This window comes from Diabrotica virgifera, chromosome 9 (genome assembly GCF_917563875.1).
Source record: "Diabrotica virgifera virgifera chromosome 9, PGI_DIABVI_V3a".
In the NCBI taxonomy this organism is placed as follows: Eukaryota; Metazoa; Arthropoda; class Insecta; order Coleoptera; family Chrysomelidae; genus Diabrotica; species Diabrotica virgifera.
The window spans coordinates 175,131,527-175,153,626 of record NC_065451.1 but is presented as its reverse complement, the minus strand read 5'-3'; the positions used below and the strand labels follow the sequence as shown (position 1 = coordinate 175,153,626).

At 33.7% G+C, this 22,100-nt stretch overlaps 1 protein-coding gene across 3 annotated transcripts in view; it reads left to right on the top strand.

Annotated features, from left to right (window-relative positions):
- The window catches only part of LOC126891952 (E3 ubiquitin-protein ligase RNF19A), a 507,192-nt gene that overhangs the window by 457,875 nt on the left and 27,217 nt on the right, over positions 1–22,100 (top strand). For all 3 annotated transcript variants that reach the window (XM_050661302.1, XM_050661301.1, XM_050661303.1), the window contains 3 exons: positions 2,972–3,134; positions 9,453–9,805; positions 20,536–22,100. The exon at positions 20,536–22,100 is cut by the window's right edge and continues 27,217 nt beyond it. In XM_050661302.1, coding sequence (XP_050517259.1) covers positions 2,972–3,134; positions 9,453–9,805; positions 20,536–20,790 — 771 coding nt within the window. In that variant the 3' untranslated portion in view covers positions 20,791–22,100. The remainder of the gene's footprint in view (positions 1–2,971; positions 3,135–9,452; positions 9,806–20,535) is intronic.

The following is a 22,100-nucleotide window of genomic DNA, read 5'->3' as shown; positions in this document are numbered from 1 at the left end:
AAAATAATGACCGTTTGCTTTTTAAACATATGTCCGCAAATGCTTCGTTTTCGAGATATGGGATGTTGCATTTTTTCTTACAAACTGACGATTTATTTATTGTTCTAAAACCGGTTGAGATATGCAAATAAAATTTGGTAGGTTTTAAGAGAATTTTAAGAAATTGTGCATTATTTGACATACAATTAAAAATTTTATATTCACCATTGGCGTGCATGTGGGTCATACACTAAGCATCAAAATTAACGCACCACTTTAAAAATGGAACATTTTTGATGTCTCGTATTTCCTAAACCTGTTGTCCGATTTGAGTGATTTTTTAGTATATTATAGCTTTTTTCCTCAAAGTTTGGAACACCCTGTGGAATATTCTAGCTTATATAAAATATTGAAATTAAAACTCAACTATAGCCTTAGGCTTTCTTAACATTTTGCTGTTTGATTCATTCGCTTATGTGTGATAATAAAAAAGTTAGTTACTTTAACAACTAGCCATGTTATTCATCAATACAGGGCTTTCTAAATAAGTGCGACAAACTTTAAGGGGTTTGAAAAATGAAAAAATAATGACCGTTTGCTTTATAAACATATGTCCACAAATGCTTCGTTTTCGAGATACGGGATGTTGAGTTTTTTCTTATAAACTGACGATTTATTTATTGCTCTAAAATCGGTTGAGATATGCAAATGAAATTTGGTAAATTTTAAGAGGTAGTTATTGTTCATTTTTTGGCATACAATTAAGAACTTTATAATCACCATTGGCGTGCATACAGGATGTATCGAAAATGTTTATACCCGTATGCACGCCAATGGTGAGTATAAAATTCTTAATTGTATGTCAAAAAATGCGCAATAACTACCTCTTAAAACCTACCAAATTTCATTTGCATATCTCAACCATTTTTAGAGCGATAAATAAAGTAAGTTTGTAAGAAAAAATGCAACATCCCGTATCTCGGAAACGAAGCATTTGTGAACATATGTTTATAAAGCAAACGGTCATTATTTTTTCATGCAGAATTACCCCTTAAAGTTTGTTGCACTTAATTAGAAACACCCTGTATTGATGAATAACATGGCTAGTTGTTAAAGTACCTAACTGTTTTATTATCACACATAAGCGAATAAATCAAAGAGCAAAATGTTAAGAAAGCCTAAGGCTATAGTTGAGTTTTAATTTCAATATTTTATATACGCTAGAATATTCCACAGGGTGTTTTAAACTTTGAGGAAAAAACACACTATCATTGTTACACCCGGTATACAATGACACTTACCTGTTTAGTAATAATATTATTACATTGATATTATTGAAGAATAAGGCTATAATTTACTAAAAAAATCACTCAAATCGGACAACAGGTTTAGAAAATACGAGACGTCAAACATGTCCCATTTTTAAGGTGGTGCGTTAATTTTGATTCTTAGGCTACGGCTCCACGGGCGGGAAATTGACGCTAGCAGTAGCAGTAAAATGAACTTAAGGTTCCGCGGAACGGAATGGGAATAACCGAACTGAACCGACTACGCACAAGTCCTGTAGTCGGTATAGTTCGGCTATCCCTATTCCGTTCCGCGCAACCTTAAGTTCATTTTACTGCTACTGCTAGCGTCAATTTCCCGCCCGTGGAGCCGTGGCCTTAGTGTATTATCCACGGCCCGAAATCCCATTTTACGTCGTTCGAAAAATCGAGACGTGTGCAGTAACCTTGCAGTAATATACATACATTATTATAATATACAGGGTAGCGAGCAAGTATGGAAACACGGTAATTTCTCGGAAACCGCTAAAACGATTTTTATAGATTTTGGTGGGTAGGGGTGTTCTAATGCGGCCGATATTATAGTGGTAATTACATTGTTTTTCTGGAAATCTAATGAACTTTCATATTTCAAATGGAAGAATAATAATACATTTATTAAAAAATAAAAAATTTTAAACAAATTATAAAAATCAATTTTTTTGTCCTGGACAGACATTATTTTAGGTTCTTTGGATAATTGGGAACAAAATAGGTATTTTGTAATTTTTCTCTAAAGTTAATTTTTTCCGAGTTATAAACAATTTAAAACTGAAAAAAATTGAAAAATAACGATTTTTAAGGTTCAAAAACACAAGTAAAATAGTTATTTATGAAACAGTTCGTGAAGTATGATTTTTGTGAACGCACGCGATGTTTAGAGCACGAGCGACAGCGGAGCGAGTGCTATACATCGCGTAAGTTCGCAAAAAGTACTTCACGCACAGTTTCATACAATATTTTATCTACGATAAACAAATAAAAAAACTGTAACTCTTCGTCATTGGAATTCATTTCTATTCTACAATTTTTAGAACTTTGACATTTAAAAATTCCAACTTCTTTCAAACCACAAAACTGTCAAAACTTTTGTTGTAATTTATTGCTCACATGTCGTCACCATGACAACGCGAAAGTTAAGGATATTTGAATTTATGAAAGTGTGCCAAAAAACAGTGCGAAAAAGTAAATCCCATTTAAAATACATTGTTACTTCACGCACACTTTAAATCCTTCACGCACTGCTATCTATAATGACAGTGTTCACAAACTAAAAACTTATACATAATATGAGATAGAGTAGATAAAAATAATTTTTAAAATCACAATGTACCTAAATTTAAGTTCAAACCTTCTTACCAAGCCCAAATTACTTATCGGTTTCTGATCAAATAAGGTTTGGGCTTGAATTTAGGCACTTCGGAGTTTTTACTTGTGTTTTTGAACCTAGAAAATCAGGTAATTACCTACCACTATAATATCGGCCGCATTAGAATACCCTTACTCACCAAAATCTATAAAATTGTTCTAGCGGTTTCCGAGAAATTACCGCGTTTCCATACTTTCTCGCTACCCTGTATAATTTTACACTTATAATTTTATATATCTTTTATTTTTTATAATTATTATATTAGAATTAAAACTAATTTATTTTTTCTTTGTTTTAGTGTATGAAGGCTTATGTAGAATTCGAGATAGGCCAAGGAGCATATGATATTTCATGTCCTGATGCACAATGTCCGTCTCAGGGTGTTTTAGATGAAGAAGAGATAAAAAGACTGGCTGGAAATGATTTATTAGAAAAACATAAAAAGTATCGACTTAATAGAGGTTAGTATTTAAAAATAATTGAAGACCTAAGTGGAACAAGGAGGTATATCACATTTTCTAAAATGTTTTGTTTTCGATTCAGAGGAGACCACGGGCTGTTCTGAGGAGATCAAGAGGTCTAAATGTACCGGGTATCCAATAAAAATGGCTTTCGCCCACATCTCAGGAACCGTTTATAGTACAGCTTTGGAAAAAAAAATGTATAACAAAAGTTGCCTCGGTAAAAGCCTGGAAATTATTTTCATAATTGTAAGTCCACCGCTAGAGGGCGTAATTGAATATCAGAAATTGAAAAATCAAACTTTTACAAAATTTACCTAATGAAAGGGCACTGGAAATCCGAGCATCGTATTCTTCATAAAATTCTGCGCATTTTTGATTTCACAAGTTTAAGTCTACCTTTGCAAATAAGAGGTGGGTGTGAGTGGGAACCTTGTTATGAAAAAATGGCTGTAAGTCCGGTTCTGCTGAATCGATTTTTGCTAAGTTGGTCTCGTCGAAAACAGCTCTTTTTCGTCAATGTAAGAATTATAATTTCTTCAGACAGCCTAATAAGTAATATGCCAGCTAGGAGGCGCTATTTTATCTTCTTTGAAAACTATTAAATACAAATGTGCATTTTTAATGCTGTATTACAAAATTAGAACAAATTAGCAACAGAATAGCGAAAACCGCTTGTCGATACCTTTTTTCTATCTCGAGATATCTTAAGAAACGTATAAAGGCTATAGCGGGATAAGATGATCAAAATTGCATCAGGCTCGATTCGGTTTTGGGTTTAGCAATTCGAAAGGATGTAAGTAACTAAAAAATCACTAACTATCGATCACAACAAAAATTTAATTTTTCAAACCTTAAAAAATTATCTTTTGACAGATTTTTGAGGTTTTTTACTAAAAACTAGAGTTTCACGATGTTCGATAAAAATATCGATATTTTATTGATATCGTATCGAAAACCAATACGATACCGATACAATACATACCTTAGCAATATTAATGACGATACGATACTCATTATCTGAAATCAATACAATACTCTTGTATTGTCGATACGCTTGCCTCGATATTATTGAAAATATTGATATCGAGAAAAAAAAATAAAACGCCACAGTTGTTTGATTAAATTTTGTGGAATAGGTATTTAGATCATAATTATTTATTACATAAAAGTTTAAGTGATCTGCAACCCAAGCATCAGCTGTTATAATATTTTACACTTGAGTGCATGAACTTAAAATTCTTGAGAGTGAGTAAATGTCTGTTATGATTACTCTGTTTATATCATGTGGCATTTGTGGCAATATTATGGAAGTAAGTGATGATGACTTAAAAATAATTTTTAACAAATACTGAATTGCGATTTATTCCGAATTTCCGGGATTTCCCTATATTTTCAAAAGTAGTTTTTAAACAATACAGAATTAGTATTTGTCGACTTTCAAAGAAGCATTCAGCCATATTCAATCTTTATAAGAATATACATATAAGTTATAAGCAATATTCGTAATATTTTTAGAATAATGTCATAAAGGCATAAAGGGCCTACACAGCTCAGATGTATAATCCTTTTTATGTCAATATTTTATCGAGTATTGTATCGATATCGTATCGAAATCAATATCAATACGATATTTTTATAAGAAAGTATTGCCGATATCGATACTCGATACGATACTTCATTGGCATAACCAATACAATACAATACTCAATACTTAAAAAGTATCGATATTGTATCGTACCGTGAAGCTCTAAAAACGCCGAAAAACGGGATTTTTGGGTTTTTGAGCATGTTTTAGGAAAATAATAATAGTTTTAATAGCTGATTTTGATTGTATAAGTAGTAATACATATACAGGGTGTAACAAAAATACAGGTCATAAATTAAATCACATATTCTGGGACCAAAAATAGTTCGAATGAACCTAACTTACCTTAGTACAAATATGCGCATAAAAAAGTTACAGCCCTTTGAAGTTACAAAATGAAAATCGATTTGTTCGAATATATCGAAAACTATTAGAGATGTTTTATTGAAAATGGACATGTGGCATTCTTATGGCAGGAACATCTTAAAGAAAAATTATAGTGAAATTTGTGCACCCCATAAAAGTTTTATGGGTGTTTTGTTCCCTTAAACCCTCCCAAACTTTTGTGTACGTTCCAATTAAATTATTTTTGTGGTACCATTAGTTGAACTAAAGATTTTTAAAACTTTTTTGCCTCCTAGTATTTTTTCGATAAGGCAGTTTTTATCGAGTTGCAGCTTCTTTTTAAATATGTTTACATAAAAATTTTATGGGGGTTTTGTTCCTTTAAACCCCCCAAATGTTTGTGTACGTTCCAATTAAACTATTACTGCGATACCATTAGTTAAACACAGTGTTTTTAGAACTTTTTGCCTCTTTGTATTTTTTCGATAAGGCATCTTTTATCGAGATGTGGCTTCTTTTTTAATATGGTTCAAAATATACCTAAAAGTAAATCATAAATAGATGTTCATATTATTACCCAACCTCCATAATCGTACTTAACCATATACAAATATGTGGCGGATTTGACAAATATTCAAAATATCTCGATATAAACTGATTTTTCGAAAAAGTACTGAGAGGCAAAAAAGTTTTTAAAACATTGTGTTTAACTAATGGTACTACAATAATAATTAAATCCGAACGTACACAAAAGTTTGGGGGGGTTTAAAGGAACAAAACCCCCATAAAATTTTTATGGGGTGTCCAAATTTCATTTTAATTTTTTCTTAAGATATTACTGCCATAAGAATACCACATGTCCATTTTCAATAAAAAATCTCTTTTCGATATATTGGAAAAAATCGATTTTAATTTTGTAACTACAAAGGGCTGTAACTTTTTTATGTGCACATTTGTACTAAGGTAAATTAGGTTCAATCGAACTATTTTTGGTCCCAGAATATGTGGTATAATTTATGACCTGTATTTTTGTTACACCCTGTATAAATATAAACGATCATTAATTTAGCTGCATGTTGTTGAGGTTGTGAACTTCAGAAGAATGCCAAAAACAATTTTTTCGATATTTAGGTATTTTGCACGTTGAAGTTGACAATTATGTCTATACCATTCGAAAGAATGGAAAAAAATCAAACAAAAACATTATTTTAAAGCTATATCGCCTGAAAAAAATTTTTAAAAGAACTTTTTTTTTCATAGTGGACCCCCAGAAGCACCTAGGTACGTGAAAATTTGACTGAATGATTTTTGAGTTATATCCTTCTAATTGCTGAACCCAAAACTGAATCTAGCCTGGTGCAATTTTGATCATCTTCGCCTTTATACGTTTCTTAAGATATCTCGAGATAGAAAAAAGGTATCGATATGCGGTTTTGGCTATTCTGTTGCTAATTTGGTCTAATTTTGTAATACAGGATTAAAAATGCACATTTGTTTTTAAAAAACTAGATTTCTGAAAATGGTAAAATAGCGCCCCCTAGCTGGCATATTACTTATTAGGTTGTTTCGAAATTATAACTCTTACATTGACGAAAAAGAACTGTTTTCAACGAGACCAAGTTTGCAAAAATCGATTCAGCAGAACCGGACTTACAGCCATTTTTTCATAACAAGGTTTCCACTTACCCCACCTCTTATTTGCAAAGGAAGACTTAAACTTGTAAAATCAAAAATGCGCAGAATTTTATGAAGAACACGATGACCGGATTTCCAGTGCCCTTTCATTAGGTAAATTTTGTAAAATTTTGATTTTTTAATTTTTGATATTCAATTACGCCCTCTAGCGGGGGACTTACAATTATGAAAATAATTTCCAGGTTTTTCCCGAGGCAACTTTTGTTATACATTTTTTTCCCAAAGCTCTACCATAAACGGTTCCTGAGATATGGCTGAGAGCCATTCTTATTGGGACACCCGGTACATAAACAGATGGTGGTGGTCTCTGAAACGAAATTAAATCCTAACTGTTTTCATTTACCTTCGTTCTTACTCACGGATTGAATACTAGGAATCAACATTCTTTTGATATTTACCTAGATAAATTGATGTGTTGTGGAATGCATATTTTAGATTCCCTTCGTCTATCCATTTATCGCCCTTTTCCCTTGCAAATTATAGAAGGATGGGGTGCAGGTGAAGATTAGAATTTGTTTCCGACCTAAAATTTTTTAGATTTTTATTTTTACTTAAATCGTTTAAGTTTCTCGTTATTTTATACTTATTTATATATGTAGGCTATTGATTATGTTCAAAATAAGAAAGCTAAAAGGAACTACAACGTTAACGAGATTTTATTGTCTCATATGGTTAATGGAGTGCTACCATTTAAATGGGTGCGTTTTTGAGAAAGGGGTGAATTAGTCCCTAGGCACAGGGTAAATTAGGGTGAGTTCTATGCACTTTTGTTACAAACACGTCTACAGGCAAACTGTTCCAGGTTAAATTTACCATCGAAATATTACATTTTAAAGTCAAAAATATTTTTTTTACAAAAATGCATTCAAAAGAAAAGCAAGAAATAAACACAAAAAAAGCAATATTGTTTTTTGCCCCATAATATTTTTCCACGGAGATATAGGTATAGGCATTGCTTCAGCGAAAAATAATTTTCATCCTTCCTCTGTAAAACGATGTTTGGTAGAAGTTTCTAGGATTTATAGTTTCTAAAATAGGATTTTTCAAAGTTCGCCGCTCACAGCATTTTTGGGCCATCTTCCCCATTATTTCGCAAACATTGTTCTGTAACTTTTTTCTACGCATTTCTAGGTATATACAATGGTACATTTAGTAGAAAGAGAAGTAAATTACCTTTAAAATGGTCTATTCTATTGTATAGTTATACGATTATTTTTAAGCAAGTTATGCTTTTTTAAGGTTTTATACTTTTAATGATTTTTGATATTTTTTAGGATTATTTTTTAAATTCCTCATTATGACTATTTTTCTTCTACGTTTAGGTAGGTATATACATTGTGGAATAAAAAAGCTTATTTTCTTTACTTTAAAATGGTGTATTGCAAAACATTTTAGGACTATTTTTAAACAAGATATCAGTAGAATATCCAAAAGTACCCGTAATTTGAGAAAAATTTTAAATTTTTTTATTTTTTTCAATTAGAAGAATATAATTGCATATTATAACATAATTTTTAATTCCAAATAACTTTTCGTTATAACACTTTTCGATATTCTGAAATATAATAAAGGCACTTTACTCTTTATTCTTGAGCGAACTTCATATTTTTTAACATACCTCGTACAATATTGATAAAATTTTATATCTGATGATTGCATCTTAGGATTTACACTATGCAGAGTATTTTATAACGAATAATTTTTTCCATAAAGTTAATAATAAAAAGTTTTCCATATTATGGTTATAACTTAGTGGGACCTATTGCATGTGTATATGTCACATTTTGAAAAAGCATATCTTGTTTAAAGATAGTCCTAGAATTTTTTACAATACATCATTTTAAAGTAAAGAAAATAAGCTTTCTTTTTTATTTGCATAAGCTTTCTTTTTTATTTGCACAATGTATATACCTAAATAAACAATAAAAAAAGTTATAATGAGAAATTTAAAAATAATCGTGAAATATATCAAAAATCATTAAATGTATAAAACTTTGAAGAACCATATCTTACTTAAAAATAATTAAACAGCCTCCTACATAAGACCATTTTAAAGGTAATTGACTTTTCTTCCTATTAAATGTGACATAGCAAATACCTAAAGCTACGCAGAAAAAAGTTACAGAACAATGTTTGCGAAATAATGGAGAAAATGGCCCAAAATTGCTGTGAGCGGCGAATTTTGAAAAATCATATTTCGGAAACTATAAATCCTCGAAACTTCTACTAAACGTCATTTTAAAGAGGAAGGATGGTAGTTTTTTTTTTCTGTGAAGCAATGCCTATACCTTTATCCCCGTGGAAAAAAGTTATGGGGCAAAAAACAAGTTTGCTATCGTTCGTGTTTTTTACTTGCTTTTCTTTTGAATATATTTTTGTAAAAAAATACTTTTGACTTTAAAATGTGATATTTCGATAGTAAATTTAACCTAGAACAATTTTCCTGTAGACATGTTTGTACCAAAAGGGCATAGAACTCACCCTAATCCACCCTGTGCTTAGGGACTAATTCACCCCTTTCTCAAAAACGCACCCCTTTAAATGGTAGCACTCCGTGGTTTTTTCCATTAAAGGTCCATTGACTATATAAAACAATAAAACCCCGTTAACGTTGTAATTCCTTTCTAAAATACATAATCAATAGCCTAATGTATCCATATTTGTAAATAACGTATTCTTATTTCTTGCAGAAGTAGAATTAGATAAGAACCGTACGTGGTGTCCCCGTGCGGGCTGCGAAACCGTCTGCAGCATGTGCCCTCAACAGAAATGCTCTCCACAGGGCGTCTTCTGTCCGACGTGTACCAACGAGTTCTGCAGTAATTGCAAGCTGGAATGGCACGAGGGCCTTTCCTGCGAAGAATACGGCAAGCAGTTGTCGAAAGAAGGCAAAACCGAAGAGCCTGGCATACCATTCGATTCGGATCTCATCAAGTGCTGCCCCATGTGTAACGTTCCTATAGAGAAAGACGAAGGCTGTGCTCAAATGATGTGTAAGAGATGCAAACATGTTTTCTGTTGGTATTGCCTAGCCAGTCTTGATGTAAGTATTATTTTAGTTTTATCTTCTTCTAGTGCCGACTTGAAGGTTGCAAATGCAAATTCGTCTCTATCTTCTGCTTTACTTAAAAGCGTTTGTGCGTTTACCCGGTCCAGTCATCGATCAGTTAGGATATTTGTCATCTACCAGGACTCCTTTTTCCTTCGATTTTAACTTTCATAATCAGCTGCAACAAACATGCTGTCTTTCTCCTTTTAATTGCGGTCAAAAGTTCTCTGTCTCTTCCCATTCTGTGCAACACCATTTCGTTCGTAATATGATCGATCCATGGTATTTCCAAAATTCTCCTAAAAAGCCACATCGCACAAGCTTCCAGCCTTCTCATTAATTGGTCCATCTAACATTAACTGTCCAAGCTTCGGCACCATAAAGAAGAATAGAGTGAATATAACATTTGACCATCCGATATCAGATTTACAGATTGAGTCTTTGGATACTCAGAAATCCATCTTCAAAAAGGCTGCTCTTGATTGCTCTATTCTTGATCAAATTTCTGATTTCGGATTTAGATCTTCCGTTTCGACTCCTAGTATTTTATTTTGTCCACTTGTTCAATATCTTCATTTTTTATCTGGATCCTTGTGATGACTTTACCGCTCTTACTGACAACTTCAACTTCGAAAGCGCATGATTAAATGTTACATTTGGTCAGTTCTCTTGTATGGTGTCGAAGCATGGACATTAAAAATATCCACCATTAATCGTTTGGAGGCCTTTGAAATGTGGCTGCACAGACGTATACTGAAAATACCATGGACGGCTATGCTGACAAATGTGGCAGTCCTTAAGAGAGCAAATGCTGCCCGCGAGCTGCTTGATAACATCAAATATAGAAAGATGGCCTATTTTGGACACGTAGTAAGGGGAGACCGGTATAATATTCTTCAACTTATTATGATGGGTAAAATCGAAGGACGCAGAGGAATTGGTAGAAAACAGGCCTCTTGGTTGAAGAATATCAGGGAGTGGACAGGCATAAAGAAAGCAGAACAACTATTTAGGATAGCTCGAGACAGAGACAGATTCCCCATGTTAATCGCCAAGGTCAAGGGGACTTGATAGGGCACGTTAAGAAGAAGAACTGACAAACATGGTTTTCGTTTTATTTATGTTTATTGTTAAACCAAACGGTTCCCCAGTATCGCAAATTGTGTTTAGTAGCGTCTGCAGGTCTTTCTCACTTTCAGCAATAATGACTGTATCGTCGGCAAATGTTATCTACGTTTTCACCATTTATCTTGACCATTCTGTACAGTTTTCAGGTGCTTGTGTAAATAATTCTTCAGAGTATATATATGAAATAGTAATGGTGAAAGTACACAACCCTGTCTCACTCCTCTATTTGTCTGATGCGCATGCGGGATATTTCCATCTAATGTTACCACAGCAAGTTGGTTCTGATAAGAGATTTCTCACTATGTTAATATAATTTTTTTATTGTTTAGTTTTATAATTAATATTAAAATCCAATAAAAATCATGTCTCTCCTTAGCCTTTCCCTTTTCAGAGGTGGCTGTTCCTTACTCTTCTTTGCCACTCATTTCTATTCATCGTGTCTTCTTTACCCAAACCTTTCTTTTTTTAAGTTCTCTCTCTACCCCACAGTCCTTCCTTCTTTTCCACAAGATTTCCACAGTTTTCTTTGTATTCTTTCACTCAACCGTTCTCTCCAGTTCTTTCTGTTTTGCCAGTCCCCTTCCTATGGATTTCTTCTCTCCATTGCTTCGTCCACTTCATCTCTGAAGGATCTTCGGAGTCTGTCTCTCTTCCTTTTTCCAATCGGGCTCCACTCTGTTATTCTATTTATCCAACGATTTTGGTCTGCTCTTCTGACATGTCCGTACCAGGTTAATCTCTTTTTCTCGATGTAGTCTATTATATCTGAGTTCACTCCCATTCTTCTCTTAATCTCTATGTTATTTTTTATTCTATCTCTAGTTACTCTATTCTTGTTACTCTGCAGCTTCTCTTTAGGAATTCCATCTCTGTTGCTCGTTATTTTGTTTTTGGTTTTCTGAAATAAGATATATTGACACCCGTAAGTGAGGATACTTCTTGTCATGGCGTTATATATTCTTCTTTTTGTTTTTCCGCTGATGTTCTTATCCCACAGTACAGGGTTCAATTTTCGTATACAGTCTCTTGTTTGTCCTTGTCTATTTTTTTATATCTTCTTCAGCAGTTGTTCCTTTGTTTGATATTATGAAACCTAAATACTTGTACTTGCCTGTTCCTCTGCTTTGTTTACCTTCGTTTATTTCCAGCTGTCATATTTCTGTATTCTCCATCCCATTCTTTGTATATTTCTGTTCCAGTTTTCTTATCATAAAAGTGAGGTCATCTTCGTCTTGTGCGATCACTATTTGTTCGTCAGTAAAACTTAGGGTATATAGATATTCGTTCCTTACTGGTATGCCCGTTCCTTCGTACTTTCTTTTCCATGATTTCAGGATTTTTCCAGGAATATTTTGAATGGAGTAGAGGATATGGAGTAGCCCTGTAGTACTTTGTCGTCTTACAATGAATGGACTTACTCCGGTCAACTTACACATCTGAGGATACAAAAATTACCATCAAGCTGAAAATTGGCAGGATTGTTCAAAATACCATCATAAATGAAATCTAAAAAGTCCTCGTAAATCCGACCCGAGCTAAAAAATTTACGCGGGGTCAAAGGTCACCAAATATAGTTTTTAACGAATTTCAGCGAAACGGTAAGTTTTATCATAAAATTAGTTCTTACAAAAAATGTAGATTAGATAATTATCTATAAAAAATGTCATTACTTTTTTTCCTAAGAGCCACCGTTTTTGAGATCAACGATTCAAAAAGTTGTAATCGTCATAATATGCGCTCACTTTTCCACATCACCTTTGAGGTAGTGTACTTAGCGCGTTTTTTAACGTGGTTTCCCTAGTAGGCCTATTCCACGGATCTGTTACGATTCTGTTTAATTTGAAGCTATTGAAGAATTGATATTGGCAAGGTTTAAAAATGATAAAAGTTATAAAAAGCGGTTTAAATTAAAAGAAAAAGGGACATTTATCCAACTGGTTCATAATTTTCTAATAGGTACTTCTGCTTCCTCTTCTCCTTGTTCTTCTTCTTCTTCACCTTCTAGTTCTTCTTCTTCTTCTTCTTGTCTTCTTGTTGTTCTTCTTTCTCTTGTTCATCCTTCTTCTTCTTCTACGGCACTACAGCCCAAATTGAGCCTTGGCCTCCTTTATTTTTTGCCTCCACCCTTGCCTGTCTGTGGCTGCTCTTCTCCATACACGGACTCCTAAAAGGGCTTGTGCGTCGCTGTTTACTGTGTCTTCCCAGCGCTTTCGTGGCTTCCCAACCGGTCTCTTTCCTTGCATTCTAGCATTCAGTGCTCGTTTTGGTAGCCTATCCTCTCCCATTCTTATCACATGTCCGGCCCATTGCAATCTTTGTAATCTAATGAAGTCTGACAGGGGCGTTTCCTTATAAAGTTGATAAAGCTCGTTGTTGTATCGACTTCTGAAGATTCCGTTTTCCCTCACAGGTCCTAGTATTCTCCTAAGTACTTTCCTTTCGAATGTGTCGAGTTTGTTTTTGGATGTTTCTTTCAGCACCCAGACTTCACTGCCATAGCATGTTATTGGTCGAATTAAGATTTTATAGATTCTCATCTTTGTATTTCGGTGGACACTTTTTGACCGAAATATATGGGAGAGGGCAAAATAAGCTCTGTTTGCCTGCGTTATTCTCTTCCTTATTTCTCCATCTTCTGATCCGTCGGCATATATTTCTACTCCCAGGTATGTAAACTTTTCAACCGTTTCAATGTCATCTTCATGTATAATGTTTTCTGGGACTATATTTCTTCTCGTCTGAGTCATTATTTTTGTTTTTTCTGTGTTAATTTCCAGACCTAGCATTTTTGTTTGTGTTTTTAACTCTGCATATGTTTCCTGTGCTCCTGTTGATGTTCTACTCATAATATTAATATCATCAGCATAAGCGGCCAGTTGAACCGTTCGGTTGGTCAGTAGATTTCCTCGTCCAGTTTGCATTTGCCTAACCGCATACTCCAGTGCCAGGTTAAACAATGTTGGGGCCAGCCCATCTCCCTGTTTTAGTCCCTGCGAAATGTTAAAAAAGTCTGTCCGGTGGTTTTGTATTCGTACACATGCCTGAGTTTCATCCATTGTGGCTTTAATGAGTCTTATTAACTTGTGTGGTATTGCCAATTCAGCCAATATATAGTATAGTTTGTTCCTTTTGACTGAGTCGTATGCCTGTTTGAAGTCTACAAACACGTTGTGAACATCAATGTTGTTCATCCTGGGTGCAAGTAAATTGCCCCAATTGTAAGTTTTGACAATTAGTGCATGCTACCGAACAAAACAGTCAAACTTTTTTGCATCCACATTTAGCGCTACATCCCTTTTTACAGTTGCAAAAAATTGTGTTCAGGAGTTTTTTCGGCGCAGGTGGGAGTAAAGTTTGAATTGGTTCTAATGAACTGTCGACTAATTTCCATCCCCAGTCTTTTGGATCTAGCTGATAACCAAGCCACACTTGAACTTGGTAATATACCCGAAAAGATGTTGATGAGCAGCCGCTGAGGTTGGAGGAAGATAAGATAATTGCACTTGTTTTTTATTTCGAGTATTTTTAAAGAAACACGCATGTCGAAACTTATCTAAGCACGCAGTTTTTTTAGGTGCTCTATACATAGAGAGAAGAAAGCTAATTCCGTTGGAAATAACTTCTTGTGGAGTTGGATTTTAGTTTTTTTTTAAACTTCAGCACATTCAATTAAAATTAGGTTTAACAAGTATGTTCACTTCGGAGTAGTATTTAAGACTAATTAATACCTCGAGGGTGTCATCTACCTGAAGGATTTAGCCACCCAGGAAGATAACAGTGTAATTTGCATAATAGTAAATAAACTAAATTTGCATAGAGTTTATTGTATATTGAAATGTTTATTAGTACTTAGCAATAGACATTTTGCCTAGAAAGTTGGCTTTCATTATTATGTTCAAACCCTTCTGAGAAAAGAATAGGTAGGGTGATTAGATTAGCCGACGTACCGTTAGAACGTGTTTATTCCGACAAGACATCTTTAGAAATTGAATAAGACGCATAAGCAAGAAGAATTATTATAAGTTAATACTTTGTCATATCAATTTTTGTTGGGAATAAGCCGTAAAATTGAAATAATGATTCTTATTATTTTCGCGTTACATTCACTTTGTAAAGATTTTTTGTTGCCACTGTAATATAATACAGCTTATACATTGCATCCCTCGGTAGACAGCTAGCTGTATAGTAGAAACATTATCATATTTATAATATCTTGTATTATTATGTGTAATTTAAGTTAGGTTGACCGACAGAATATTATTACGTTTACTTGTATTACAGCTTCAGTGATGTATATACGTGGTGTACTAATACATATTATGACGATTAGAACTCTTTCAACTCTTTGAATCGTTGTATCTCAAAAACGGTGGCTCTTACGAAAAAAAGTATTCAGATATTTTCTATAGATAATTATCTAATCTACATTTTTTGTTAGAACTAATTTTATGTTCAAACTTACCGTTTCGCTGAAAATCCCTAAAATCCATATTTGGTGACCTTTGACCCCGCGTAAATTTTTTAGCTCGGGTCGGATTTATGAGGACTTTCTAGATTTCATTTATGATGATATTTAGAACAATCCTGCCAATTTTCAGCTTGATGGTAATTATTGTAACCTCTCTCCTATTTTTGAGTCTACCTAGACCGGTCTAACTGTGTATTCTATTCTTTACCATCCATCAAACCATCTCTATTTTTCTATTAGCTAAATAAGATATTAATTAATATTAACGTTTAGCACGACTCTTTGCTGAGGCACTACGACAAAAGACCCTGCAAAAACAAACTGGGACACTCCCGAGCTTCAGTCATCTGGCATCGGACCCAGGACATCGGCATCTTTGCCGGATTCGGCATTCTTTTTCTGGATAAAACTGAGGTTATCTTCGTCTTGTGCCATCATTATTTGGTCATCATCAAAACTTATGGTATATAGATATTCATTCCTTACTGGTATACCCATTCCTTCTCACTTCTTTTCCATGGTTTCAGGTTTTTTTCCAGGAATATGTTGAAAAGGGTAGGGGATGTGGAGCAGCCCTATAGTAGTCCCTTTGTCGTCTTAAATGGACTACATATTCCATTTATCATCCATCATATTGACGGGTTTTTGACAAAACATCGTAAACATCAATTTTCCGAAAATGGGATTTTTATCTTAAATGGTTCCTTACGATAGTTTACAGCTAATTCAAAATTATTTTTCCCATAATAACATCCTAAGTGTCTAAAATTGAATTTAATTTTTATCGTAACCACCGCATTTCAAGCTCATTTTGTGCCTTTAGTATCGTAAACGGCAAGGTAGTAACGACAGATTATAGTAAGCGCCATAAATCTTGTCGGTTACGTTTGCATGTTTTGCCGCTTACGATAAGATTAAATGACCAAAATGGCCGTTAGGAGGATTACTCAGTGTTATCTTAAATGTGTTAGAACTCAGTCGGTGCAAATTTTGTATTTCGCTAGGACAATTTAAAACGAAAATAGTGGTAGTTTTGATAAATCCTCTTATTCAATAGATGCGGTAAGTTTTTAATACTTGTTTTTATGGTTTATTGTCTTTTTAATAGAATTTTATGTCCAATTTACTAATTTGGTAATGACATAACCTATGCTTTTTAGTTGTTCTTGTGCAAATATCATAAATATTGTATTTGCAACAAAAATATATCAACTTGTAGTAAGTTCACTGAAACCTGAAACAAATGTAGGGGAGTCAATATAGAACGAATATTGAAACATAGTTTTCAATTCCAAACAACTTTTTTTACTAACAATTTTCGATATTGATAAAGCTACTTTACTCTTGAACAAGATTCATATTTTTTGACATACCTCGTATGAAATTAATAAAATTTAGTATCTGATAGTTTTTTTAAACTGATAATAAAAAGTTATCAATAGGTTCCAAGTTCGGCAGACATACTGTATAAGAGCTCAAAAAAGCTTGTTATTAAATGTATTTTAGGTAAGTTGTACAGAAAAAGGTTTTGATGCCTTTGTACAAACAGTTTTTTAACTGATATTTTTGGGTTATTGTATTACATTTTCTTTATCTTTCTTAATTTTCTCAAAAAGAAGTTGTTTATTTCATGTCTAAAGCAAAATAGTTTAGTGCATCTTAAAGATTACATCATAAGCTTTAAAAAACACCTATAAAATTGTAATATCTGTTCAAACTTGAGTAATACCCTCTTAAGGTGGTAGTAATTCTGTAAAACTACAAACTCAAAAATTACATTTTTTGGGACGTCGTATCATTTGAATTAAATTTTTGAGATTTTTTAATAATACATCATTACTCATAATTACATCATTAATATACGTGTTAAATTTTATTTTTCTTTGTCGATTTTTATTATTAATAATATTTTTTCTGTTAAGATACTTACGTTATTTATGAATATTCATTTATAGATTGATACCTTGAAACTAACGTATGTTTATCTTAAGCGACAAGCTTCAACTAAAATTTACACAAACAAGGTCTGATAATCGTATGTTACATAATTTAATAATAGTACATTGTTTACCGGGTAGGAAAAGCTTAACATTCCTGGACGACTGTGAAAATTGCTAAGTCGAGGCGCAAGCCGAGACTTAGCAACACAGAGTCCTGGAATGTGGCTTTTTCTACGAGGTAAACATACTATTTTTCCGCAAATCGTTTAAAATTCGACAGATGTTGATTGATTAAAAAAAAACGCGATAATTTTATTCCCAAATAAATGGTGCTTTGAAATTCCTAATAAAATTACTTGGGTTACTATGGAAAGGTTGAATTATCATTTATGTAGAACACTAACAACTGTACGGAAATATCATTTTCTTACAGTAAGGAAATGACATTTCCTTACAGTAAGGAAGTCCTGACTTTTTCTTCAAGAAATTTTGACAGGAATGTCAAAATTTCCTGGCGATTTGCGGAAAAAGAATATTATCAGGGGCGTAACAGAGGGCCCCGCAGCATCAAACTTGCGGGGGGGCCCCAATCGCTTGAGGGCCCCATCTTGTCATCTGATATTAGGTAAAAATCTGTTATTGTTATATTATTTTTACGTTGTCTGTTTAAATTTAAAAACGTAAAAATTTCTATGTAGACGTATTTGCCAAGTGAATCATCTCATAATATCTAGAAACTTAATCCCTTCCGGCCTACCGAAATTTTATGGCAGCGACAATAAACTATATAATGCTTTGTACGTGACTATTTAAAGATATTAGAATTGCTATTTGCCGAATTTAAGAACAATATTTTTAAATCTAAAAATGGGTTTTCTTTCTCTCTGTTCTTTACCTACTTTTAGTATTTCGATACAATATTATCGCCAGTAATTTCATATTGGTTATTTGCATTGAATTTTATTTATGTTTGTGTTGTTTTACGGTTATAGCAGTTATAGTTGCATCAGTTTGGTACGCATGTATTTAACAATATTGACGACTTTTCTTGTGTAATCATTGGACAATCTCTCAACAGATAAACGGTAAGATAAGGAAATTCTAACACTTACGCTTTAGGGAAGTCAATGTAGAAAAACTTGCATTGTTTCGGTTTCGGAAAAAATTAAACAAGATTATATTTTTCTAAAACATTTTTTGTTAGTTTATATATCTTATCTTAAAGTGAAAAGTTCTACTCACAGATGCCTCTAGTTGTTTATTAATTCTTTAAAAAATAAAACTGTTTTAATAATTTTAAAATATATCGGTGAATTCATCATTTTACTTTGTTAAAAAATGTTTCTATTTGCTTTTTGATTATGCTGAATTCGAATATGTCATTAAATCAGGGCCATAAGTACGATGTTGGGGGCCCCGGGGCAAACGTGATCTGGAGCCCCCCTACCGGGGGTCTGGGGTTAATCACCCAGCAGAAGGAGTCCGGGAAAATTGATATTTAACCACTTGAAAACCCATTTTAATGTACTCCATGACTAGTGTGACCAACTCCAATTCAGTCGAATTCGGGAGGAGACTGAAAAAGAATACCTAAAATCCGGGGCTTTTCAATGAAAATCGGGCTATTTTTTTTAAATATCTTCTTCTTCTTCACGTGCCATCTCCGCGACGGAGGTTGGCAATCATCATGGCTATTCTGATCTTAGATGCTGCTGCTCTAAACAGTTCGGTTGATGTGCATCCGTACCATTCCCTCAAGTTACGCAACCACGAGATTCGTCTCCTTCCTACACTTCTCTTGCCCTGGATTTTGCCCTGTATAATCAACTGAAGTATGTTGTATCTCTCATTACGCATAACATGCCCCAGGTACTGCAGCTTTCGTGTCTTGTCTTGGGGGGTCTGGGGTTAAATATAGAACTATAATATCATCGTTTTATTGATTATTTAACATTTTTATGTTGAAAATTTTTTTTTTTTTGTTGGGATTGGTCGTAATAATAATTAAATTTTTGTTAGTTTTTGACTTTTCGACTTCCAATCCGGAAATCGTTCTCAAAAAAGGAACAATTTGAAAATCAACAGGTGTTGGATTTCCATGTAAATAGAACCCTAAGTTAATATAAAAATATAATTATCATTATTTGATATTCATGTTTTTGAATCTTCTTTGAAGAAGACGATAATTAAAATACAGAAACGGGAAAAAGTTCAGAGTGGTATTAGTATTACAATCTAGAAATTGTCGACTTTTTTTCGTCCCACCAATTCAATTTGATGTGAATTCATTTTATCAAAACGTTGAAAATTCGAATGGCCCGGAAGTCTCGCCCGGGATGCCGGGACACGACTTCGTAATTCGGGCCGTGTCCCGGATTTTTCGGGCTAGTTGGTCACACTATCTATGACTGAAGTTTCCTGTACCTACCTACATATTGATATTTTAGTTGACCAACACAAAAAAAATTTGAAATCACATTATTTTAAGCTAAATATTTACCATCAATGTAACATCATTTCTGTTTTCATAAAAAATATACTACATATAATGTTATTTACATTCTTCGGCTATAATGTAGGTTTTTAATCGCGTTATATTGCCTATAGGCAGTATAACGCGATTACAATCGCGGGACCCCCTTCGCCGGGGGCCACGAGGCACTGCCCCGCTTACTCCAATGGTAGTTACGGCCCTGTTAGATATTACAATTTGAAAATTCAAAATAATTTCTTTTGAGCACTTATACAGTATGTCTGCGTGGCTTTTAACCATATGGGAAACATTTTTATTATCAATTTTACGAAAAAAGATATTCTTCATGAAATGCTCTGAATGGTCTTAAATCTGAGATACAAAATAAGCCAGATAAACCATCAGATATCAAACCAACGGCGCAACTGCTCCCGGGTTAAAAGGGGCCCCATTTCAAATTCTGCGGGGGGGCCCCGACGGAGTTTGTTACGCCACTGAATATTATATTACAGTTTTTTTCAAATTAATATTTTTTTGGTACTAATTTATCACAGTTTCAAAATTTTAATTATATTAACCAAAAAGTCGGTAGAAGAAAAAGTCGTCTCCTGTAAAATGTGCGTTTTGTCCGTTACGATGTTTTGTCAAAAACCCATCGATATCATCTTTATTTTTCTATTAGCTAAATAAGATATTAATTATTGTTAACGTTTAGGACGACTTTTTGCTGAGACACTACGACAAAGGACCCTGCAAAAACAAACTGGGACACTCCCGAGCTTCAGTCATCTGGCATCGGACCCAAGTCATCGGCATCTTTGCCGGCTTCGGCATTCTTCTACTGGTAGCCTCGCCGCTGCTTCTCCTCGCCGCACCATGCATAGTATGTTGCAAGTGCCGCGCCTGCAACCAGGGCGCAAACAAGTTGGACAACGAAGAGGAACCTGAACCTCCTCCTGAGGAATCATGATATGCGCGGTTCCTTCGATGGTTTACAACCGGTGCGTGAAAGTGTAAGGGGCCAACACATATTGACGAAAAGTAGGCAGTTGCAGCTCGGTTTTTGTTTATGACTGTTTATTACTGCGTGTACTATTTTGACAGATACAGTGTACATTGACATACATTGTTTCCCCGGAACTGAACAATACTCGCCTGTTTTTAGAATAGCTGTTTTTTTTTTGTTTTGTTGTGGCGATAACACATGTACAGGTCGACAGAAATATCTGAAATCGCCAATAGGGCATTCCACCATGTTGTCAAAATTAAATCAATATGGCGGCTGGGAGGCAAACATAAATGTTATTCTATCAGTTCTTATTGTGTTTTAGATCATTTTAGTTGCGTTTCTTTGTAATTTTGTTTTGTACAAGGATTAATTTAACATTTTCACTGGAAGAATTAATTTAAAAAGATAATATGTCTCATTTCTGTTGTGTTTTGAAGTGTTGAATGGGAAGTAATCATGATATAGTTCAGTTTTATCAGTTACCACCAGTGCTTTATTTTAAGCATAAAACAACTAAATAAGTTATCATCTGAGAGACAAAAACAATGGTTAAATGTTACAAAACGTCCTATAAAAATGCTAAATTACTAATTATGTGCATGTTACCTACGCTTGGAAAACTGTCTCTGCCTTAGGTTAACTCGAGACCCCTTAAGGTAAAGTGGACCTATATTATTTATTTTGCCAATACCTACTAGCAACATCCGTATTGTCTACCAACAACTTTCGAAAATATTCACTCATGTTTATTTATTCACTGCTTAAAACTAAATAAAGTCGTTCAAGTACTTCTACAACTAAAAACTACACAAAATCTATAACAAATTGTTCGGAAAATACAACTAAAAAACTGACGGCAAAAAACTTAAGAAACGATCTAGTACAAATATAAACAAATACAATGTTTGGCAGTTTTATTCCCAGTGGCTTCATAAACATCATAGTCTTGGAATGCCCTATGTCAGACCAATCGAAATCTTTGGTTAGGTCGTTGTCATTGCAACGTTGTCAGATCAATTGGGTTTCAAAGGGTTTTCGGTTTTTATGTGATATATTAGACCTAATAAGTAACAGTGTATATTGGTGAAATTCTTATTATCAATTATTTCAATCAAATACGAATAAGGAATACTAATTGTTTGTTAATGACTTCAAAAGATTCTGTTTTTCTTAGTCCATTATTACTATCATTCTAATTTTTGTTTCAGATGACTGTTTAACAGTCTCGTAAGTGAAAACAATAAATATATTTTCTTGCCTAGCTTTTGTTC